The sequence below is a fragment of the Pseudorca crassidens genome, chromosome 12 (assembly GCF_039906515.1).
Source record: "Pseudorca crassidens isolate mPseCra1 chromosome 12, mPseCra1.hap1, whole genome shotgun sequence".
NCBI classification, from domain to species: domain Eukaryota; kingdom Metazoa; phylum Chordata; class Mammalia; order Artiodactyla; family Delphinidae; genus Pseudorca; species Pseudorca crassidens.
In genome coordinates, this window is record NC_090307.1 from 24,628,230 (window position 1) to 24,653,074 (window position 24,845).

The 24,845-nt window shown below is 37.8% G+C and overlaps 1 protein-coding gene across 4 annotated transcripts in view; it reads left to right on the forward strand.

The window, feature by feature from the left end:
- The window catches only part of DYM (dymeclin), a 373,371-nt gene that overhangs the window by 75,107 nt on the left and 273,419 nt on the right, over positions 1-24,845 (forward strand). For all 4 annotated transcript variants that reach the window (XM_067699139.1, XM_067699137.1, XM_067699140.1 and 1 more), the window contains exon 7: positions 24,269-24,394. In XM_067699139.1, coding sequence (XP_067555240.1) covers positions 24,269-24,394 — 126 coding nt within the window. The remainder of the gene's footprint in view (positions 1-24,268; positions 24,395-24,845) is intronic.

Genomic DNA, 24,845 nt, shown 5'->3' on the forward strand with positions numbered 1-24,845 from the left:
TACACTCAGCTTTAACCAGCTGCTGAAACAATTTCTTATGATTTAATGTTCTTGGAACTCCATCCTACAAAAAGGTTTGTCTTGGTAACAGTTTCCATGTGAAACCAACCTACTCTTTAAATGTTTCATCTACTATAACCATAGTGCAGTGTTACCAATCAGCTTATAATTTAAGGAGGAATGTTAACCTGTGAAAACTGAGGATGGTCTAGACACACCTGACTATCATCAGTCTCGCTATAAACGTTGAGGTTTAACGTTGGCATGCCAATGCTACATTAGCGGGTGAACAGCAAGAGGGAACTAATTTTAATCGCCATCGTGGGTAATGCAAAACTAGCTTAAACGTTTTGTTTGAGACTATGAAATCACTCTGTTAATATTGAAAGCAAATGATTACCAAGAACAGAGGTAGATAGACATTTAGAAATCTATACATTTTAACTGATACCTCATCATTAAGAGAACAGGATCAACTGTGGAAGCTTGAACTCCCAGAATTTGTAGGAATTCATTTGTAATGAAAATGGACCTTTAAGTAGTAAGTGGATGCTGCTTCTCAGTTTGGATTTCTTGATAAAATATTAATTCTCTGAGGTGTTAGTCTTCAAAGACAGATTCAAATTACACACCTTCCAGGAATCCTTCCTTAACACCACACCTCTCAGCGTTTATATATGTATTTAAAAGAAAGATTAAGTCAGGCACCGTCTTGTGACTTGACATTTTTTAGTGTATATTGGGTTGATCCAGTAGAATTGAAATGTCTTCCAAAAGTAAAACCTTGTCTTTAATTGTTATACCTTCTTGATCTCAAGGAGTTGAATGAGAGAGGAATAAGGTACGATAAAGGTATGTCCCTCAAGACACTAATGGAGAGTGTAATGGAACATGGTCGGCAGGCCAGGGTTGAAAGCACACACTTAGAATTTGTGACACTGGTTTGCTTCTTTCAGTGTTACCGTGAGGGTTGAATGAGACCCCGTGATTCTTCCCAGTGATGGAGTTTAGGTGGGGCCCTAGCAGCATAAGCAGTTACCTTGTATGGGCCTAATACTTACATTTTGAGGACTGCTTATGATGCTTTTTTATTATGAAATAGAGTTTATTTTGAGAACTTGAACTGGATGTCTTTCCTTGTCTTTTTGTCTCTGTTCGTTGCTATTGTTTTTGTCAAAGCTATCACTCTTAGCTGTTTACAATGATGCCATTGTGAAGAACAGGCCCTACTCCTTGCCTCTGTGCCCTCACTCTGGACACGTCCTGAGAGGTCTGCTTAGAGTGGGCCTTTCTGTGGGCTCCAGCCCCTTCCTCTGAGATCCATTTATGTGTCTTCTCCTTTATCCACCTGTGAGCTCAGTAAGGAGGATTGGGACGGCTTAATTCTCAGCCTGGCCCTGATGGGCAGATTTTTTAATTCTATAATTTAAGAAACTTTAGTTTTTTCATGTTATATATTGATAAAGATACCATATTCAAACTGGATTGCCTTCACCGCCTTTTCCAGGAGTGTGTGTATGTCTGTGTAGTGGGACTTTGCTGCTTCAGTGCAGGGGTATCTGATGTCATCTGCTGACCTTGTCCATGTTACTCATTCTGCTTCAGTAACGCTGGTGTCCTTGCTAATTTGGAACATGCCAACCCACTGCTGTCTTCAAGGCCTTCGACCTTCCTTCTGCTGCCTTGCATATCTCTCTTCAGACATCTGCATGGCTCTTGTCCTGACCTCCTTCAAGCTTCCTTCTGCTCAAAGTTCTGCTTCTTAGAAACAGCCGCTCTGACTACCCTAAAATAGCACGCTTCTCATTTTCTGTCCATTTTTTAAAAAAATATTTATTTATTTATTTGGCTGTGCCTGGTCTTAGTTGCAGCATGCAGGATCCTTAGCTGCAGCATGTGGGATCTAGTTCCCTGACCAGGGAATGAACCTGGGCCCCTGCATTGGGAGTGTGGAGTCCTAGCCTTTGGACCACCAGGGAATTCCCTTTCTGTCCTTTTATCATGCTTTATTTTTTTGTCCTAATACTTATCACTGCTTCTAATTAATTAATTTATTCATTTTTGGCTGCATTGGGTCTTCGTTGCTACGCGCGGGCTTTCTCTAGTTGCAGCGAGCAGGGGCTGCTCTTCGTTGTGGTGCGTGGACTTCTCATTGCAGTGGCTTCTCTTGTTGCAGAGCAGGCTCTAGGCGCGTGGGCTTCAGTAGTTGCAGTAGTCGGGCTCAGTAGTTGTGGCTTGTGGGCTCTAGAGTGCAGGCTCAGTAGTTGTGGCGCATGGGCTTAGTTGCTCTGTGGCATGTGGGATCTTCCCGGACCAGGGCTCGAACCCGTGTCCCCTGTACTGGCAGGCAGATTCTTAACGACTGTGCCACTAGGGAAGCTCGTATCACTGCTTTTCATACGAAATTGGAATGAAAGCTACATGAAAACAAGGGCTCTTCCTGCGTTAACATTTGTTTTGCTCACTGCTGTCCCCTTAGTACTCAGGTTAGCCTGGCAAGTGGAAGACTCAAAAAATATTTGTTGAATGAGTAAATCCGTGGGAGCACAACCTATTCACTGTGCTTAAATATTTTGTTTGTTTCTCATCATCTGGTCTATATGGAAACACAGTAGTGTGCTAAGGCATATTCCATTGCAGATATAGTGGCTCAAAGCCCCTTGCAGTTGGTACATTATATTATAAACACTAGGTATCTTATAGACCTTAGCAGTGGAAAGAGGCTACTAGAAACCGAAACACTGAGAAATTACATCTGACAATATTTAAGGAAATGGTATATTAATTAGCTATAAATGCTGACTCGTCTGGAGCCATTTAGTTTAGGGATGGACAGTCAGCATTGTATCTCAGTAGTCCCCCAGATGATCCCTTCACAATATAATAATTTCCTTTTCATTAAGTTCATCCACGAAAACATATGTTATGAATATACTAAACTATGTGTATTTACGGTACTGGGCCCTGGGCAAAGAAAGGCATGACTTTGGAAGAGCTTAGAGATGGATAGATGCGTAGAAAGATAGCCCAGTAAGAGGAACAACTGATCCATGCTGCAGTCATTGGGAGCTGTAGTGATGAGCAGCGGCCAGGTCTTCAAGGAGGCAGAAAGGAGCTGCATAGGGACCTCTTGGATCCGTCTAATGTGTTTGGAGAATCACAAGTGTATTCGTTTGATTAGAGGGGAGGGTTTGTGGGAGACTAGGGCTGGAGAAGCTGTGTGGTTTGATGGAGTAAAGACTTGAATGTTAAAAGGACTAAATGTTTGATTAGGTTTAGGGTTCTCTTTATTAAGATATTAAAGAACATAATATATATATTTTAGAGCTAGTTCTCTGAAATCCATTTTGGATGTATTTGGGGAGGGATGAAACTGATTAAGAATCTTATTGGTAAAATTAACTTTACTGGATTTATGAAATGTAATGAAATACACATTTATTCGACCCATAGTTGTTGGTATTGGCTTAGATGTTATACTTTGGAAAATCTGAATATTGAAAACTTTTGGTGGCAATGGTGAAGTAGGTGGTTCAAGAACCTGAAGAGCCATAAACAGTTTCTTTATGAAGTCTGCAAGTTTTTGAGAGTGAAGGAACTGGAGAGACCCACGTTGGCAGTGAATGGCCTAACTGTTGGGAAAATGTCTTTGTACGGCCCTGCATGTTGATACCCAGACTCTTCTCAAATCCAGCCTCAGCAGAGTGGGTAGCTAAAACAAGTCAGCATTTAAGTTTTAGGTGCTGTAAAGTAAATATCTGGTGTAGCTTTCTGATTGAATTAGATGTTTAAGACATTACAAGCACTGAATTAAAGATGATAGCATTTTCAAATACCAAAACAGAATTAAGTTCACAATAGCTTATTAGTTTGAAAATTGATTTCTGGTGCCTCTGGGAAAAAAATCCCAGTTAAAAAATTTTAATACGTAAGCCTTTACCAGGTTTATTGAAGAAATCTGACTGAGATGTATCCAGTACCACAAATGTTGATATTATAAACTATGTGCTCAGATTGTTCATAATTGCATTATTGAGTGTTGTCAAGAAGTGTAGGAGACATTATGTATTAGGAAAAAACACCACTAATTCTGCATCCAGAAGGTAGTGTTTGAATCCTAGCATTACCACTCATCAGCATTGTCACTCCAGGCCTCAGTTTTCTCATTTTAAAATTGGGGTTCGTAGATCATAGACTGTCACTTGGAAAAGACATTTGAACACATCTGGTTCAGTTGTTTAATAATTTAGATGTGGAGATTGAAGTGCTTGGGTTTGGAGATCAACTCATGTAGCCATTGAAGGAACAGCCAGGCAAGTTGTTAGTTTAATACACCATGTCCTGAGCTGCAGTAGAGGGGCCTGCAGCTGAGAGGGAGCATCTCATCCTGGGATGAGGTGTGTCTAGCGCTCTCACTGCCTACTCTGTTGCTTAGGATTGCGTTGAAGACCAAAGTAATGCACTCGAAAATGCTTTTATAAATTTTAAAATGCTTTATGATTATAAAACTGTGTTGCTTTACACATACTAAGTACTTAAGAAAAACAATATGTTTGCTTCTGAGTCAATTTTCCTATTTTAAACTTCTCAGTAAAAAGTAATAGCACTTGGTCATTAACAAGTATAGTGGTCATAGGACGCAGCATGTCTGAGATTCAAAAGAACAAGGCTGAATAGTTTGTGTGGGAACTGAAGTAAGTTCCTGTTGGGTCAGGCTGCTTGGAGGAGCTTCTCTGGCTGCTTTGGAGGACTGGTTCTAGGCTGGCATTAGGTGTGAGAGATTAGCAGCAGCTACAGCAGAGTCCTGAATCCTGACTGTCATTTTGCCTGTGTTTGCATGTTTCCTTGTAAGTTGTGGACTATTTAGAGGCGTATAATCATTGAATTTTTTAGAACTAGAATTAAGCTTATTTTATACATTTTCATTTTATGTATAATGGCACTGAAGTAGAGAGAAAGGAAGTGACTTTCCTAAGGTCAGTTTGCAAGAGTCTTAGGTAGCTCAGCCCTGAAAATGTTGAATCTCTGCCTTCAAAGAATTTCTACTCTTATGAAAGCAAGACTGGTACAGGATGCTTTTGTTAATTTCTTTTGCTGTTATTAATACACGTATAGCAAAATATGAATGAGGTGGTTTGATATTAATAACTACAACTTTTAATTCTACCGACAGTCAAACAATTGATTTTCTTTTCCTTTTTAATTTTTTGTGTTACTTATATAAGTTAATTCTTTACAGAGTGATTTCTTTTTTGGGCACAATCCAGATTGCATTACCTTTGGATATTTCATGCTAGTCATTAATGCTGATGCAATTATTTTAAATTGTAACGTATGTATGCACATGGTTTGGGAAGACAATCAAATAGCACAAAGGGCTTATGATGAGAACAAATCTCCTTGTCCTATATCCCTTTGCTCTCCAGAGACCGTCATTTTTTGTTTTTGACTATTCTGGTGGTTTATATAAATCTTTACCCTTATCTTACCTTTATATGTATTTCTAAATAATATGACACTATTTCTTTTTTTTTTTTTAATTAAAGGCTTTATTTTTCAGAGCAATTTTAGATTCACAGCAAAATTGGGCAGGAAGTACAGAGTATTCCCATACCCTTCCTCCCACACAGCCTCCCCTGTTATCAACATTTCTCACCACAGTGGTACATTTGTTACAGTGGATGAACCTACATTGGTACATCATTATCGCCCAAGTCATAGTGTACATTAGGGTTCACTCTTGGTGTGTTGTACAGTCAGTGGGTTTTGACAAATGCATAATGACATGTATCCACCATTACAATATCATAAGTGTACTTTCACTCCCCTAAAAATCCTGTGTGTTCTGCCTGTTCATCCCTCCCACGCCCTTAACCCTTGGTCACCCCACTGATCCTTTTACTGTTTCCATATTTTCACCTTCTCTAGAGTGTCATATAGTTGGAATCCTACAGTTCGTAGCTTTTTTAGATTGGCTTCGTTCACTTAGCAACATGCATTTAAGGTTCCCCTGTGTTCGTGGCTTAGTAGTTCATTTCTTTTTAGCACTGAATAATACTCCATTGTCTGGATGTAGTACATATACATACATTCACTTAATGCATATATACAGATATAGTCCTCATTTAAGTCTTAGAATTGGAGTTAAGTGTGACCATTTTAAAATTTGATAAAAATATAATAAATTTGGTAAGAACTTGTTCCCTAAAGGGAGTATATCATTTATAGTCCCACCAAAAACATTTAACAGAGCCTTGCCAATATTGTGTATTATAAAATTTTTCGTGTGCTAAAAATGGAAATCATATTGTGATCTTTATATGCATTCACTCATTACAAGTGAGGCTGAACATCTCTTCATATATTTAAAAGCCATTCATAACTTTCGATGAAAGTTTAGCAATCATTTCTAGTTCTTGAGAGCTCTTTCTCTCTGATTGTTCTTTGTTTATGAATGTTCTTTGTTTAAGCTGGCATAATTGCAGTTTGGACACCCACATAACAATTTTGGTATATTTGCTTTATTATTATGTATCCACCTTATCAATCCATCTTAACTTTTGATTTTTTAGAATGTTTTTAAAACCTCTTTTTGGTTGAGCTTTATTTCAAGAAGGTATGTGGCTATATTTTATACATTTGATGCACTGTTACATATATAGCATTAGTTCTTTGAGAAGCCGTAAAAACATGGAATGGATATTTGAGTTTATTTGATCCACTCCATTAATTTTTATGTATGATGAAGCTGACAGATAAGGTGACTGATAAAGGTAACGAATGACAGTTCTGATACTAGAATGCAGATTTCTTGGTGCCTAACCTTCAGGCACTTTCTGTTCCATTGTTAATACTTTTATAAATGAGGAGTATTACCGTGTCTTCGATTTTGTTGACTTTTAAAACTAGCCATTACTGCTGTTGACCGTATCTGTAATACACGGTACCACTTTGTAGTCTTTCCTCACATTTTACTTTTGGAATCTCCCTGTTGGCATGACATTGATATTTCTAATTTTTGGCCTTAATCCTTTGAACTTGTCAGTTGTTTTTGTTAAACTTACGTTCCATTTACAGTACTGTCAGTTTCTTATCCAATAGCAAGTCAAAGGAGGATGGTTTTTTCTCTTGCATATTCGTTGACTTTGACCTTAGCCAACACTAACACCCATTTCATGAAGGCTTTTGTCTTTATCCAAGTGTTCCACTCTGCCCTAGCAGAGCACTGCAAGGTCATGGCGCCTTTGTTTTCTTCACATGAAATTAATAACTTGCTCCAACAGTAGTTTGTTCTAGGACATTTCCAGCCCAGATGGTGGAAAGTTCTTGTGATAATATGGCAGCCGAAGCAACATTTTGGCTTTTTAAAGTTGACTTTGTTTTGGCGATTGTGTGATGAAAATCTTCTGAAGATTATGCAAGGACATTAAACAAGAAAGATCTGTTGGCTTAAAACATTTTTCCTCTTTTAAAAACCACCACACTCAGCATGGTAGAATTTTGGTTTCTTTCAAGTATTGGCCTGTCTTGGCTCTTTTCCTTGATTATTTGGCACTTAAGATAGCCCAATTAATGGATTTAAAATTTTGTTTCCACAAGAATAAAACGTTGCTTTGAATTCCTTTTTTTGAGCATCATAGAAAGTTACAGCAAGAATTGACATTAGAGGTCATCTTGCCCAATGTACTTATTTACAAATAAGAAAACTGAGACCCAGAGGAGTTATTTTTTGAAGTTAATAGAGTGAGTTTAATAGAGAACTTAGAAACAGATCCTAGGTTTTCTCACTTGGGGTCAGTGACTCTCTCAGCGTACCACAATATGATTTAGTTTTTGTTTATTCTTATTTCAGTGTCATCAGATTTTAATCAGTAAATTTTGATTTTATAATTTATGATAATCCTCTGTTTTTAGTTCTTGATTAATTTCATTTTCAAACAGGTGATACATTTATGTTGTTCAGATACCAAACACGTAAAAGTGTACATGAACAATCTCCTGGCTGTCCTTGTTCCCCATCTCTCCAGCCTTCTCATTTGTCTCCCTAGTAGCCACTGTTCATTCTTAGTTTCATATGTATCCTTCCTGAAATTCTTCATGCATATATATTCAATTACGAATTTAGATTTTTATTTCCCCCTGTATTCATATAAAAGGTTGGAAATTATACATAGTGTTTTGAATTTTCCTCTTTTTCCAGTTAGCAGTCTATCCTGGCAGTTCCTGTATACAAGCATTCAGAGAGCTTTCTCATTTTTGTCTTTTAAGTAACAACTTTATTGAGATATAATTCAAATACCCCAAAATTTACCCTTTCCAAGTATATATTTAAGTGGTTTTTAGTATATTCACAAAAGTTGCGAAACTATCACTGCTCTCTAATTCCAGAATTTCATTACCTCAAAGAGAGCCCCTATACCCATTAGCAGTCATTTCCCATTTCCCCCTCCCTCCTGTCCCAGTAACCACTAATCTGCTTCCTGTCTCTATAGGTTTGCCCTTTACGGACATTTCATATAAATAGAATCATATGATGTGTGGCCTTTTGTATCTGGCTTCTTTTATTTAGTGTAATGTGTTCAAGGTTCATCCATGTTATAGCATGCCCCAGTACTTCTTTCCTTTTTATTGCTGAAAACTATTCCATAGTATGTATATACCACATTTTGTTTATCCATTCATTCAGTTGATAAATATTGGGGTTGTTTCTACTTTCTGAATAGTGCTGCTGTGAGCATTCATGTACAAGATTTTGTGTGGACGTAGTTTTCAGTTCTCGGGTATGTGTCTAGGAGTAAAATTGCTAGGTCATATGATAACTCTGTATTTAACTTTTTGAGTAACTGCCAAACTTTTCCTCAGTGGTTCCCTCATTTTACATTCCCACCAGCCGTGTGTGTGAGTTTTGATTTCTCTACATCCTCTCTCATTTGTTTTTCAAAGTTGCATTATATTCTGTTGTAGGTCAATATCAGTTTATATTTAATCATCCCCCTATTGAAAGACATTAGAATTGTTAACATTTTTTGCTAATATCCTGTGCTCATTCTCATTTTGGCACCTTTATTGTATCTATTTCTAGGACGAGTTTTACATTAGAAAGGTTAGTCCTTTGTGACATAAATTTAAAGTACATTTTTTTTTCTAAGTTTGCTTTTTGACTTATTTGCTTTTAGTATATGTTTGTTTTTGCCATGATACATTTTTAAAAACTATTTTTGAGAATTTGAATTTATTGGGGCTTCCCTGGTGGCGCAGTGGTTGAGAATCTGCCTGCTAATGCAGGGGACACGGGTTCGAGCCCTGGTCTGGGAAGATCCCACATGCCGTGGAGCAACTAGGCCTGTGAGCCACAACTACTGAGCCTGTGTGTCTGGAGCCTATGCTCCGCAACAAGAGAGGCCGCAACAGTGAGAGGCCTGTGCACCGCGATGAAGAGTGGCCCCCGCTCGCCGCAACTAGAGAAAGCCCTTGCACAGAAACGAACACCCAACACAGTCAAAAATAAATAAATAAATAAATAAATAATTAAAAAAAAAGAATTTGAGTTTATCAATCTGTTACAGCTTTTAGGCCTTTCAGGCTTGTTGTTATCTTTTTGGACTCATCTCTTACTACTCTCCTTCTTGCAGATTTCATTCTAACCCCACTGACCTCTTTGCTGTTCTTTAAGTATGCTAGGTGTGTTCCTACCTCAGGGCCTTTGTGTGTGCTGGTCCCTCTCCCTGGAAGACTTTTCCCTTGCTTCCTTATTTCTTTCAAGTCTTTGTTCAAATGTGAACTTCTTGTTGAGTCTTCCTATTTAAAATTGTAACACACCCGTGATAGATGTCAAATTTTGGGGTACTGAAATATGAATTCACTTTTTAATGATTATAACAGATTAGGTGAGTGTTAGAATGCTGTTTGTTTTTTATGATGGAACAAAAATTTCTAGGTGTAAAACCTTTCAAATAGTGCTTAAATGCTTTTAATGACTAAATGCTTTTAATGAGACTGAATCTGTGACTCTGTGCCCTTTGCCAGTATTTAAACACTTAACTTATGTCTTTGGCAAGTGTGATGGTTAATTTTGTGTGACAGGTTGAGCTGAGGGATGCCCAGATGTCAAACATTATTTCTTTTTTTCTGGATGTGGCTGTGAGTGTGTTTCTGGAAACAGTTAGCGTTTGAATAGGTAGACTTTGTAAAAAAGATCATACTCACCAGTGGAGGTGAGCATCATCCAGTCCATTGAGGGCATGAATAGAACAAAAAGGTGGGGGAGGGGTGAATTTTTTCTCTTGCTTAATCTGAGACATCCATCTCCTCCTTCTGTCTTCCGGTATTGGCACTCCTGTTTCTTGGGCTTTTGCCCTCGGACCAGGGCTTTTCTGCTTCTCAGCACTTGGGTTTGGAACTACACCGCTGGCTTTCCTGGGCCTCCAGCTTGCAGATGGCAGATAATGCCACCTTGAGCCTCTGTAATTGTGGGAGCCAATCTCTTATAATAAATTACTTTCTATGTATATATTTCTTTATATCCTGTTGGTTCTCTTTCTCTGGAGAGCCCTAAATAATGCAGCAAGTGTGTCTAATTCATTGCTACAGTCTGAATGTTCATGTCCTCCCAAAACTCATATTTTAAAACCTAACCTCTAAGATGATGATGTTAGAAGGTATGGGGTCTTTGGGGGATGATTAGATCATAAGGGCAGAGCCCTCATGAGTGGAATTAATGCCCTTATAAAAGATACCCAAGAAAACTTCCTTGCTGCCTTCCATCATAGGATAGCATAGCAAAAAGGTGCTTAATCTCTGTGACCCAGAAGCCAGCTCTCACCAAATACTGAATCTGCAGGTATCTTGATCTGGCCTCTCAGCCTCCAGAACTGTGAGAAATAAATTTCTGTTGTTTATAAGTTACCCAGTCTGTATTAGTTTGTTATTACAGTCCAAAAGGAATGAGACACTTAGATTGTTTTTCCTAGTTGCAAATCCTCTTTACTTTGATTGTTTACAGTGAAGTGAGAGAGAGAGGAATAATTAAGAAAACCTGGGACTTCCCTGGTGGCACAGTGGTTAAGAATCCGCCTGCGAAATGCAGGGGACACGGGTTCGAGCCCTGGTCTGGGAAGATCCCACATGCTGCGGAGCAACTAAGCCCATGTGCCACAACTACTGCCTGTGCTCTAGACCCCGTGAGCTACAACTACTGAGCCCATGTACTGCAACTGCTGAAGCCTGCATGCCTAGAGCCTGTGCTGTGCAACAAGAGAAGCCCGCACACCGCAACAAAGAGTAGCCCCTGCTCGCTGAAGCTAGAGAAAGCCCGCGCACAGCAGCAAAGACCCAATGCAGCCAAAAATAAATAAATACACTTATTTAAAAAAAAAAAAACAGAAAAAGAAAACCTATGATCAGAATGGGATTAGAGATTATCTTCAGACCATCTCTCCTGATTTTTTTTTTCTTTCAGGAAATTTCCTGGTGGAGACAGCCAATTTGAAGTAAATATTTCTCCCATTCATTTTCTTTATGCCCTTCCCATTTTGAAAATTTAAATTAAAAATAATAAAAATATTCACCTATAATCTCATCTTCCAGGATTGCTTTTTATTTTTTGCATATTAACATCTGTATGTGTATTCACTCATATGATGCATACTATTCTGCTATCTTTGCTCAACATCACATCATGAAGCAAATATTTTTTCAATAAAGTGTATTTCAAAAGCAGATGGGATGACTTGTTTTATGAGGCCAGCATAACCCTGATACTAAAACTTAACAGTGGCGTTCCATAAAAAAAAAATTACAGACTGATATTTCTCATGAATACAGGAGAAAAAGCTTAAAAAAATTAGCAGATTTCATCCAGCAATATAAGAACAGGATAATACATTATAACCAAGTGGGGCATATCTTAGGAATACAATATTGTTAACACTTGAAAATCAGTATAATATGCCACATTGACAAAATAAATTAGAAAAGCCATATGATTGTCTCAGTAAATGTCAAAGAAGCATTTGACCAAATTCAACATCTATTCGTGGAAAAAAAAAAAAACTCTCAGCAAACTAGGAATAGAAGGAAACATCTTCAACTAGGTTAAGGGCATCCATGAAGAACCTGTAGCTAACATTACACTTAATGATGAGAGACTAAAGGTTTACCTCATCTGTGATCAGGAACAAGCCAAGGATGTTTGGTCTTAGCATTTCTGTTTGCTACTGTATGAGGCCCTAGCCAGTTCAGTAAAGCAAAACAAAGAATAAAAGGCATAGAGATTAGAAAAGAAAAAGTAAAACTATATTTGCCAGCAACATGATTGTTTATGTAGGAGACCCTAAGGAATATACAAAAGCTACTTGAACTAAAAAGTGAGTTTAGCAAGGTTGCACATTGCAAGATGATTATACAGGAATCATATACTAGTAGCAAACAATTGGAAACTAAAACCTTAAAAATTCCATTTTAAAATAATATGAAATACTTAGTAAATTCAACAAATATGTGTACAGCTTATATATTAATAACTAGAAAACATTGCTCAGTGAAGTCCAAGAAGACCTAAATGTAGACATACATCATATCCATGAATTGGAAGAGTCAATATTGTTAAGATGTCAGTATTACCCAGATTGATCTACAGAGTCAATTCATCACATTTGTACCAGAGTATTTTTTGTTTGTTTTTTTTTTTCGTAGACATTGACAAGCTGATTCTAAAATATATATGGAAATGCAAAGAACCTAGAATACCTGAAGAAATAATTGAAAAGGAAGAACAAATGGAATACTTACACTATATCACTTCACAGTGTGCTGTAAAGCTACAGCTTTGAAGATAACATGGTACTGACCTAAGTATAGACAAATAAATCAGGGGATCAGTATAGGGGGCCAAGAAACAGATCTGTACTTCTCTGGTCAATTGTTTTTTATTTGTTTGTTTGTTTTGTTTTGAGAAAAGCAAAACAGTTCAGTTGGGAAGGGAAAACTGTTTAAACTAATGGTGCTGGAAAAGCTGATTATATGGGAAAACCAAGCAAAACAAAAAAACTTTGACTCCTACTTTCACATATAACATAAAAATTAGAAAAATACACACAATCTTGTTTTAGGCAAAGATAACTTAGAAAACATACAGAAAGCAATAGCCAAAAAAACACAAACTTGATAAGTTAGACTACTTCAAAAGTAAGAATCTTGCCTCTTCAAGAGAGACGGTTCAGAAAAAGAATAGTCAAGCCACAGATGGGAGAAAATGTCTCCAAAACGTATAGCTGACAAAAGACTTTATTCTTGAATATATAAAGATCTCTTACAATTTAAAAATAATTAGGCAAATATCCCAATTAAAAATGGAAAAAAGATTTAAATTGATATTTCACTAAAAAGATATATGAATGGCCAATAAGCACATTGAGTTTTAGTGTGATTAGTCATCAGAAAATGCAAATTAAATGCTATAGTGAGCTATTACTACACACAACTAGAATAGCTAAAATTAAGAAGACTGATAGTACTGAATGTTGGTGAGAATGTGGAGCAACTGGTAGTTTCAGAAATTGCTGTGGGTAAAGAAGCCAATCTGAAAAGGCTGCATACTGTATTATTCCCACTATACGTTTTGGAAAAGGTAAAACTATGGAAACAGTAAAAAGATCAGTGGTTGCCAGGGTTTGGCAGGAGGAAGGGATATATGGACAGAGCACAGAGGATTTTTAGGGCAATGAAACTGTTCTGTATGATACTATAATCAAGGATACATGTTACTACATTTGTCAAAATTTATAGTGATTATAGAAATTACACAGCAGTAGTGAACTCTAACGTATATTATGGGGTCTTTAGGTGATAATGATATGTCAGTGTTGGTTCATCGTTTTTAACATATATGCTACTCTGGGGCAGGATATTGATGGTGAAGAAGGGTATACATATGTGGGGGCAAGGGTTATATGGAAATTCTCTATACCTTCAGTTTTGCTGAGAACCAGAAACTGCTTTGAAAAATAAAATCTATGTAAAAAATTGCTGTGGTGTATAAAATGGTACAACCAGTTTGGGAAAAGTTTTGACAGGTTCTTATGAAGTCAGATATCCACCTCTCTTCTCATCTAGCAATTTTACTTTCAGGTATTTACTGAAGAGGAATGAAAATATATGTTTGCAAATGACTTGTATGCAAATGTTTATAAATCTTTCTTTGTAAACCTTCTCATAATAACCCCAATCTGAAAACAAATGCCTCTCAACATCATCATGTTGTCTCTCTATACTTTATTCTTGGTTATTTCTTATGACTTTATTTCCAAGTCACTAAATCTCTCTTCAGCTGAGTCTAATTTGCTGTTAAACCCATTCATTGAGGTTTTCTTTATTTCTTTCTTATTTACTTATTTTTTTTTAAATCAAGTTTTAAAATTTGGCTATTGTATTTTTCAGTTCCAGAATTTTTTTCTAGAACTTTTTAAAAAGAAATATCTGCTATATTTATATAGTTTACAGGTCCTTGAGAAATTTTTGATTTGAAAAATTTGGCTTTTATGCCATAGGTAGAGTAGGCATAGTTGTATTTGGTAATTAATATTATTTTTGGGAGAGTTTTGTTTGTTTTAGGGGTGTATGGTGGTTCTTGTTCATGTAGTTTTATCTCTTTATGTGCCTATTTTTGATTGTTTGCTAGTTTTTATATTTGTAAAGTTGTAGAAATAGTTTGATAGGATGATTTTATCTTTCTTCAGAGGGGATTGTCTGTTTCTGTTGGATGCCTTGGATTCTTCTTAATTCCATTTCAGAATTTTTCTGGCCACCCAGGGAACTTAAAGCTGGGTTGTAGTCCATGAGATTGTTGATTTACTTCCTGCTCCCCCTTACTTCCAAGGTAAGGATCCCCTTGAGGATCTCTACCCTGTGTGTGGAGTGGAGTACTAGGGCTTACTCCCTTGGCAGGCTTGGACTCCAGTTTTTGTGCCCTAGATTGTCAACCCTGTCAAAAGCACTGCTTGGATTCCCAGCCACCGCTTATGGATCAGGAAGCGTCCCAAGGCCAAAGCAATTCCAGATGTCAGGCTGACCTCTCTAGGTTTTCTTAGTGCCTTGAGTCTTGGCCTTGTAATTCTTCAGTATTTTACTAGCTCTTTGATCCTTTTAGAAAGTGCCCTTCCAGACCCTCTGTCAGTGATTTTTGTTGACCTCATTGGGAATATTCTTCTGAATTTTCTGTCTGTCATTGCTGGAAATGGAAGTAGCCTCAATTCCTGTGATCTCTTTAAAAATTATGTGGTTGTGTAAGTTAATATATAAACTGTGCTTTATTACATTTTTCATTTTCTAATATTGGTTGATTTTTTTTTTTTTGGTTCAGCAAATATTTTCTTGTGTGATGTAGACTATAGACTATGAAGAGCATAGTCCACAGTCTTGGGTGATGAATATGAGTCAGCCAAGCAGTTTGGGGGCAAGGGTAGAGGGAGCTGAAGCCCTCACACAGACTTGGGAGATGTGCGGGAAGAAGGTAACTAGGAAGATAATTGATGGATAGTTGCATTTTATCCATGTGTGTCTTTAAAGCATATTTCTTAAATGGCTATTTCAGAGGTTTTCCTGTTTAGATCAGTTTTTTCCCCATAGGCAGAACCCAAATTTATATTCACAACTTATTTTGAAACTGACTTTAAAAATATCAGTCATTTTCTTTCTTTTTTTTTTTAAACTTTTATTTTTTTAAAAAATTTTATTAATTTACTTTTGCTGTGTTGGGTCTCCGTTGCTGCACATGGGCTTTCTCTAGCTACGGTGAGTGGGGTCTACTCTTTGTTGCAGTGCGCGGGCTTCTCATTGCAGTGGCTTCTAGTTGCGGAGCACGGGCTCTAGATGTGCAGGCTTCAGTAGCTGTAGCTTGCGGGCTCTAGAGCGCAGGCTCAGTAGCAGTGGTGCTCCAGCTTAGTTGCTCTGCAGCTTGTGGGATCTTCCTGGGCCAGGGCTTGAACCCATGTCCCCTGCATTGGCAGGCAGATTATTAACCACTGCGCCACCAGGGAAGTCCAGTCATTTTCAATACCATTTATAATAGAAAATATTATAAGGGCATGTTGAGTAATTACATGTTGAGGGCATGTTGAGTAATTACTTTTGCTGTTGCTACTAGTTCTGTAACTGTAGCCCCAGGAGTCTAGTGAATTTTCTTTTACTTTTTTTCTTTTCTTTTTTGGCCACGCTGCACTGCGTGCGGGATCTTAGTTCCCGAACCAGGGATGGAACCTGTGTGCGGCCCTACCACTGGACTAACAGGGAATTCCATTTTTTTGTGTGTGTGAATTTTTATGCAGAGCACTAAATCATGAATTAGTTTCTGGAAGCTGGGAGTTTCAGATATACTTTGTCATGTAAAATTTGTGCATGAATGAATATATTTTTCTTGGTTTTGGTAAACCCCAAATAATATTAATTTCTCACTGTGCCCAAGAGCACAAAGAGACTATTCAACAAATATGTGTGTACTTGTGGCCAGCCACAGTTTTAGGTGTCAGGGATACAATAGTGAATAAGACATAGATTCTAGTTGTGCATAGGGTAAGACAGACAATAAACAAATTAATATATTACTTAATGTTAGAATGTGACAAGTACAATGGAAAAAAGTAATGTCGTGGTATTTTAGTCAAGATTGTAAGCGAAGGCTCCTTGTGAAGTGGACCTTTTAATAGAAACCCAAAGGAAGTCAGAGAGGGAGTCCTGTCACTCTCTGGTGGAAGAGCATTCTAAGCAGAGGGAACAGCAGATGCAAGGCCCTGAGGTGGGTGCATGCTTGGTGTGTCCAGGGACCAGTAACTAGTCCAGTAGAGCTAGAGCCAAATGATCAAGGATGGGTGAGTGATAGACAAGGTTGGATGGTTAGTCAAAAGTCATGTAGGGTCTTAGAGGCTAGGTTAAGGACTTTGCATTTTATTCTGAGCAGGATGGGCAGCTAGTCGATGGTTATTGCCCTTGTTTGAATATTTGTTACTCTGTGCATTTAAATTTTCTTCTGCTTTGTGGCTATAAGCACTGTCTTCATACAATGAAAATTGGAAATTGGGTTCTTGACATCTTTGCCAAAAAAAAGGAAAAGGTTCTGTTTTAGCCATTTCTAGGATCTGTATCTTTGCTATGTCATTTGAAGCTGTGCTTCATTGTGTACTTAAATTATCTTCTACCCTCTCAGTTTGTTGGAGCCTGCTTTAATCCATTTATTTGAACATTATATTCTCCCCAGCCCCCAAATCTGGTAGATTAGTATAACTTTGAGTAATATTTTCATGTTGGCTGGTAGGGAGGTTTTTGGTTCTTATTGAAATTAGCGTCTAATTCTTACTAGCTGCTATTGGTAGGCAGAATAATGTCCTCTCCAGCCCAAGGATGTCCACTTCCTAATCCCTGGAAAGCTGGTGAATAGATACCCTCACGTGTCAAAAGGATTCTGTAGATGTGGTTAAAGTTAAGGGCTTTTTGAGGGGAGATTGGGCCTACTAGGATAATAGAGGACAGTCTAATCACATGAGTCCTTAGAGGTAGAAGAGGAAACCAGAAGGGTGGGTCAGAGAGATGCAGCATGAGTCATTCAAAGCCACTAATGGCTTTGAAGATGGAGGAAAAGGATCCTTGAGTCAAAGAATGAGGCGACCTGTAGAGCCTCGGAAGTGCCCTCATCTTACCGCCAGCAAGAAAATGGGGACTTAGGGCTTCCCTGGTGGCGCAGTGGTTGAGAGTCCGCCTGCCGATGCAGGGGACACGGGTTCGTGCCCCGGTCCGGGAAGATCCCACATGCCGCGGAACGGCTGGGCCCGTGAGCCATGGCCGCTGGGCCTGCACGTCCGGAGCCTGTGCTCCGCAACGGGAGAGGCCACAGCAGTGAGAGGCCCACGTACCGCTAAAGAAAAAGAAAATGGGGACTTGGATCCTAGAGTCATGAGAAACTAAATCCTGCCAACAACCCAAGTGAGCAGGAAATGGATTCTTCCCCAGAGCCTCCGGAGTGGAAAGCAGCTTGCTGACACCTTGATTTTAACACCGTGAAACCTGTACTGCAGCTACAGAACTGCATGATAATAAATTTGTGCTGTTTTAGGCCGCTAAGTTTGTGGTGATTTGCTAATGACAACAATATAAAAACTATTGAAACATACCCAACTTCTCAAAGCAGATAACTTTAGCAAATTAAATTTGTTAAATATAGAATTTTGGATGATTCATTCACTCCAAATAATATCTGTTAAGTGCTTGCTATTTGCCAGGAAATGTGGTGGGAGCTAGGAATAAGAGAGGTTCCTATCTTCACCAAACTCTGGTCTACAGTTGTGCAGTCAATTTTTAATTTTATATTTTTAATCTTATGTAAAATTTTAAGCATATAAATGTAGAGAGACTAATGAACTCCCATATGCTTATAACTTAGCTTTAGTAATTAACAACTCATGGCCACTTTTATTTCAATTATACCCCATCCACAGCTACCCTCTCCTACTTCTCAGATTATATTTAAGAAAATTCCAGACATGATATCATATCTGGATAGTCAGTTTTATATGAAGCTTTGCTATGTAGTTATTTCCCGTTCCCCGCTGACATTAGAAAAGTGCAGACTTTAATTTTATCATCTTTAACAAAGTAACTTTATCATCTGTGAGTTCATTTGCAATTGTTAGCTATTTTTTTGTCATGAAATTTTGCCTAGGATTCCTTTGGTGTGAGTTAGAAAATTACTTAGATCACTTCAACTTGCAAAAGTGCTGCAGAAAATTGTTTTGGGGTTATAAGTAAATTTTAGTGAGTAGGTAAATTCACAAACATGGAATCTGTGAATAAAGAACATTGATAGATTATACATGTAAAGTGATTTTTCCATTTCCTGTGTTCTTGATTTAGGTTGATAACGTCACCTTCTCTGAGTTCTAAATCTAGAAACCTTGATCTTTCTTGATTAGTCTTAGTCTTTCTCGCCCACTTTAAGCATCCAATCTGTCACTGAGTGCTATTAGTTTTATTTTGTTAAGCGACATTTAAGTCTTACTGCTCTTTTCCATTGCCATTGTCATTATTTTAATGGTGGTCCTTATAATGTCCTGGTATTTTTTGTTTCTGGGATTAATCTGAGCATTCTCCCACTTCAATATGTCCTCCAACCTCTTATGCCTCCATTCATTCCACAATCCCTGATTTTGGACACATCAGGCATAGGGTTGAGTCAGTCACATTCTTCAGTTCAAGGGTCACTATCATCGTTGGTTTGTGTAAAGCCCATCTCCCCCTCCATTTAATATTAATCCATTTACTTATTCCCATTTATCCCCATTCATTACTCCTTTTCTTTCCCATAAACAGCCATTTTACTATGTTTAATGCATGCATTTTTTATATATATGTCTGAGTACAAGATGTTATACTTACGTGTACATGTATTTTTCTCTTTTTTTAACATCTTTATTGGAGTATATTTGCTTTACAATGGTGTGTTAGTTTCTGCTTTATAACAAAGTGAATCAGCTATAGTGTACATGTATTTTTAATATATATAAATAGAATTGTGTTATAGAACTCATTGTTTTTTCCTCTCAGAATTGTTTTTTGTTTGTTTGTTTTGTTTATTTTTGGCTGTATTGGGTCTTCGATGCTGCACACGCGCTTTTCTCTAGTTGTGGCGAGCGGGGGCTACTCTTCGTTGCGGTGCATGGGCTTCTCATTGCGGTGGCTTCTCTTGTTGCGGAGCATGGGCACTAGGCGCACGGGCTTCAGTAGTTGTGGCTCGCAGGCTCAGTAGTTGTGGCTCGTGGGCTCTAGAGCGCAGGCTCAGTAGCTGTGGTGCATGGGCTTAGTTGCTCCGCGGCATGTGGGATCTTCCCAGGCCAGGGCTTGAACCCGTGTCCCCTGCATTGGCAGGCGGATTCTTAACCACTGTGCCACCAGGGAAGCCCTCAGAATTGTTTTTAAGAGTTACCTGTGATGCTAAATGAACACCTAGTCTATTGCTGTTAAAACTGCTCCATTGTGTACATCCACAACATTTTACTTATCCAGTTCCTCAGTGCTGGACACCTGGGGTGCCTCCAACTTTGCAACACCACGAATAATGAATGTCTTTATATTATTTATCTATTACTGAACAATAAGCTACTCTAAAATTTAGAAGTTTAAAACAACATTGTTTCAATACCATATGGTATCACTTATATGCAGAATCTAAAATAGGACACAAATGAACTTATCTATAAGACAGAAACAGACTCACAGACATAAAGAACAGACATGTGGTTCCTAAGGGCATGGGGTTTGGGGGAGGGATGGAGTTGGGGTTTGGGGGAGGGATGGAGTTGGAGTTTGGGGTTAGCAGATGCAAACTACTATATATAGAATGGATAAACAACAAGGTCCTACTGGATAGCACAGGGAACTCTATTCAGTATCCTGTGATAAACCATAATGGAAAAGGATATAAAAAAGAATATATATGTATAACTGAATCACTTTGCTGTACAGCAGAAATTAACACAACATTGTAAATCAACTATACTTCAATAAAAACAAAACAAAACGTCGTTTCACAGTTTTTTAGTATCAGGAATCAGGGTACTGTGTAGCTTGGTGCCTCTGACTCAAGTGTCTCATGAGGTTGTAGTTGATCTTATGGCTGGGGCTGTGGTCTCATTTGAAGGCTCAACTAGGAAGGACCTGCTTCCTGGACTTCTCACTTGGCTGTTGGCAGGATTCAATTTCTCTAGGGCTGTTGGACTCAGTTCCTTACTGGCTGTTGACTGGAGGCCTTCCATAGTCCTTTGCAAGGTGTACTTCTCTGTATGTCAGCTCACAACACGGCAGCTGGCTTCCCTTGGAGAAAGCAAACAGAAGAGCAAGAGCAGGTGCCCAACACAAGCCACGGTTGTTTTGTAAGCCAGTCTCCTCTCAGAAGTGGCATGCTTTCACTTTTACTGTATTCTCTTCTAAGCAAGTCTCTAGGTCCATCCTACACTCAAGGGGAGGCAATTACACAAGGACATGAATAGCAGGAAGCAGGGATTATTGAGGGTCATTTTGGAGGTTTGCTTACCACAGTTCTCAGACATATTTCTGTGAATTTTTCTTTGGCATATACATATACTGGGTTATAAATTGTTCTCTAAAATAGCTGTGTTGGTTAATATTACTATCAGCAGTACATGAGGGTTTATATATCATTATGTACCTGCCAATACTTTACATTTTCTAGGACATCAAGGGATATTACACTGTTTTAAACAGACTGTTTTTTATCTTTTGCTCTTTTTTTTCCTAGTGAAGTTCTTGGCTTTTTCTTGGCTTTTTGTGGGAGTTGCTTGTAATATTCTAGATATTAGTTCTTTGTTCTTCTTACATTTTATCATCTGCCAGTTAACTTTGTTCAGGGTTTCATTTGTTGAGCAATAACCTTTAATTTTGATGTAATTAAATGCTTTTATTTATTTACTTTATGCTTTGTGCTCTTAGGCTTTTATTTGAGAAGTCCCTTCTTGTGCTTATGTTACAAACTTATCATTGTACATTTTCTTCTATTAATTTTAGTGTTGCCATTCACATCCAAGTGAATGTAGGTCTTTAATTCTTCTGTAGTCGGTCTTTGAATATGTTGTAAGATAGGGAGCCATCATTATTTTTCTTTATGAAATAAGCCAGTTTTTCCCAGCACCATCTTCTGTACAGTCTGTTCTCCATTGATTTATAGATCTGTTTTATTCTGTGTTTCCATAGAAACACAGGTTTGACCTGTGTTTCAGTTCTCAGTTGAGTTCCATTGGTTTGTCTAATTTTTTTGTGTGTGCTTGCAAATACCATACCGTTTTTATTGCCACAGCTGTGTAACATGGCTTGATATATGGTAAAGGAAGTCCCTCTCTTCACTTTTCAGTTTCAAGATTGACTTGGCTGTATGTTTATTCTTTCATAAAAATGTCAATTTATGAAGTTTCTGAAAAAAACTCAATGAGAATTTTGGTTGTGATTAAGATTAATTTGTGTAGAATTATCTTCATGGTATTTAGTCATTCCATTCAGATCATCCTGTTCGCCCTTTATTAATGTTTTAATACTAATAAGTGGATGCTGGCCAGCAAAATGAATAGAAGATATCCTCTAAGTCAGTCAACAGCATCCTGGATCCTTTTTTCATGAAATTCCCTTTACATTTTTGTTGCAAAGAGTATTCCTTTTGTATTATGATCGTGTATTACATGGCCTCAACATATTTCTTCCTTTTTGCTGTTCTGAGTTATGTATGCCTGGTACACTATGCTGATGACTGTTCAGGAAGTCCTAGTTAGTTCCAGTCAAAATCAGAGCAATAAAGATCCCTCCCATTTGTGATGTTCTCCCATTTGTGATGTTGTTTGGTCCAATTTATTTTGAAGGAGAACAGCCCTCTGTTCTAAATCTACATTCTTTCATTAAAGTTGTCAGACATAGTATTTATTAATAGTCATAGTTTTAAGGTTTTTTTTGCGGTACGCGGGCCTCTCACTGTTGTGGCCTCTCCCGTGGCGGAGCACAGGCTCCGGACGCGCAGGCTCAGCGGCCATGGCTCATGGGCCTGGCCACTCCGCGGCATGTGGGATCTTCCCGGACCGGGGCACAAACCCGTGTCCCCTGCATCGGCAGGCGAACTTTCAACCACTGCGCCACCAGGGAAGCCCCATAGTTTTTAGTTTAAACAAATTAAAGCAGTTTCTTCCTGGATCAGAAACCTAGTGTAACATGTTAAATTGTAAACCACTGCTGTTTTTTTTTAAATTATTATTGATGCAATGACTAAATGCATTAACAAGTGTACTGGAGGTAGTCACCTACCTAGATAGCGTGTACTGTGGCAAGATACTTGTTCTTCAGGATTTGGCTTTAAGCCCTGACCCAACTGAAAAGCCTAGCAAATTGACTACAGAGTATGGATTCCTGACAGGCATAGGCTGTATGAATAAATGATGATTGTGATTCAAAATCCTTTGGGTTTTGAGCACCCAAATCATCATTATTGAAGAATTAATGAATCCTGATACAACACATCAGGGTTGTTTTTCATTCAATGCAAGAAATAAGTACAAATGTAAGATATGCCTTTTATGTGGTTAATATTTTACAACAATAATTATGGAAATTTCAGGAAAGAGAATTGTTCTACAGTATTAGTCAGATTTCTGAGTAGAAATGAGATTTATTCGTTACATAATAAGATCATTTGCACGGGTCTCTTGTGTTTTGTTTTGTATACTTTGCTTTTAAAAGATATTTCATCAGCAAAATCACTCTGTAAACATCTGGTAGAATTAGAACTTTAAAATCTGGTAAGCGTCTCCATTTCTAGAATCAAGTCCTCTTTAATTTGTTTGATGAGCTTCATTTAAGTAGGTGTTCAGTATTTTTCTTTGGGCTTTCCATGAATATTTCAGATCTGTAAAAATAGCTGATATTCTTTTGGAGCTGTTACTCTTTTTGTTGTGCTGTTGAGATTTTCACTTTCCTGGGCTAACATGTTACTGTTCCCCATGATAATCGTGTTTAAACTTTTGCAATAATTGAAGATCTCTTGATGCATTTGTTCCTGTTCGTGCTCAGCCAAAATTTTGTTTCCTTTTTATTTGTTCTAAGATTTGTTTCTAAAAGGGATTAATGATCTTCGGAGGACAATGGTAGTCCTTCATAAAAGAAATACGCTTAATAAAACAGGAACAATTTGTTTACTGTTCATATTTTGCTGAACAGGCAGAGTTGGCCTTGAGAAAGTAGACACTTAGAGATAGAAGATCTAGGGTATACCATAGTTCTCACTGTAAAGTTATTATCAACTCAGAAAGACACTGTTGTCTTCCCTACACTGTGACTTCTTTTCAGTTTTACAATCTGAATATTTTTTTCTGTATTATAACTAAACAGGGAATGAACATAAGGGCTTTAGAGTGGACCTTTGAAGTAGAACACTGCTGGTAACTGTTTCCATTATACACTAATGTATTGATACTTGTCATTCATTAGTAGATGGGACCTGGAAAATAGGAAAGTAATGCGATATTTCACCCAAGTACAAGAACTAATGACAAGGAAGGGTTTCATATTTTTGTTTGACTTAATTTTTATTTTAAACATACTAGTATTTTTTAATAATCCGGAAGCATATTGAATATTTTGATTTGAGTTTTTAAATGTATAGTTTATTTAGAAAAGAGCAATATCTTAATCTTCCAAAGTGATCATTATTCTGATTTGTTTCCTATTTTTCCAGAGATATTACATATGAAATATCAGTAGAAGCTGTGTCAACAATGGTGGTCTTCCTTTCCTGCCAACTCTTCCACAAGGAAGTTTTGCGACAGAGCATCAGTCACAAGTACTTGATGCGAGGTCGATGGTATGTTTCTATTTTAAATTTGTCAGGTTTTTTATTGAATTAATCTGTAGTTCTCGTCTTGTCCTCTTTCCTTAGTGTTGTTCCATATCTCCAACCAGACATTTCCTCTGGTGGTTCTGTCAGAACTTCAAACCCAACACATAAGGATCTGCTTTCCTGTCTAAACTATCCATCCTCCCTGCCCCTTTCATCCCCTAGCTTCATTACCTTCTCTAGTGGTTTCTTTGTAGAGTTGAAACTTTGAAGCCATGTTTTCTTCCTTCTGCATCATTCTCTATGTCTAAGCATTCATCCAGTCATATTTGTTCATTGAAATTATTTGTATCTTCCCCTTCCCACCAGTCCCATTGAAATGACTGCTGCAGTGGATGCCCCATCACCACGTGTTTGGACTTCCCCAGCAGCCACTTAACTGACTGTTCCTACTTTCATGTAGTCAACAAATGTTTAT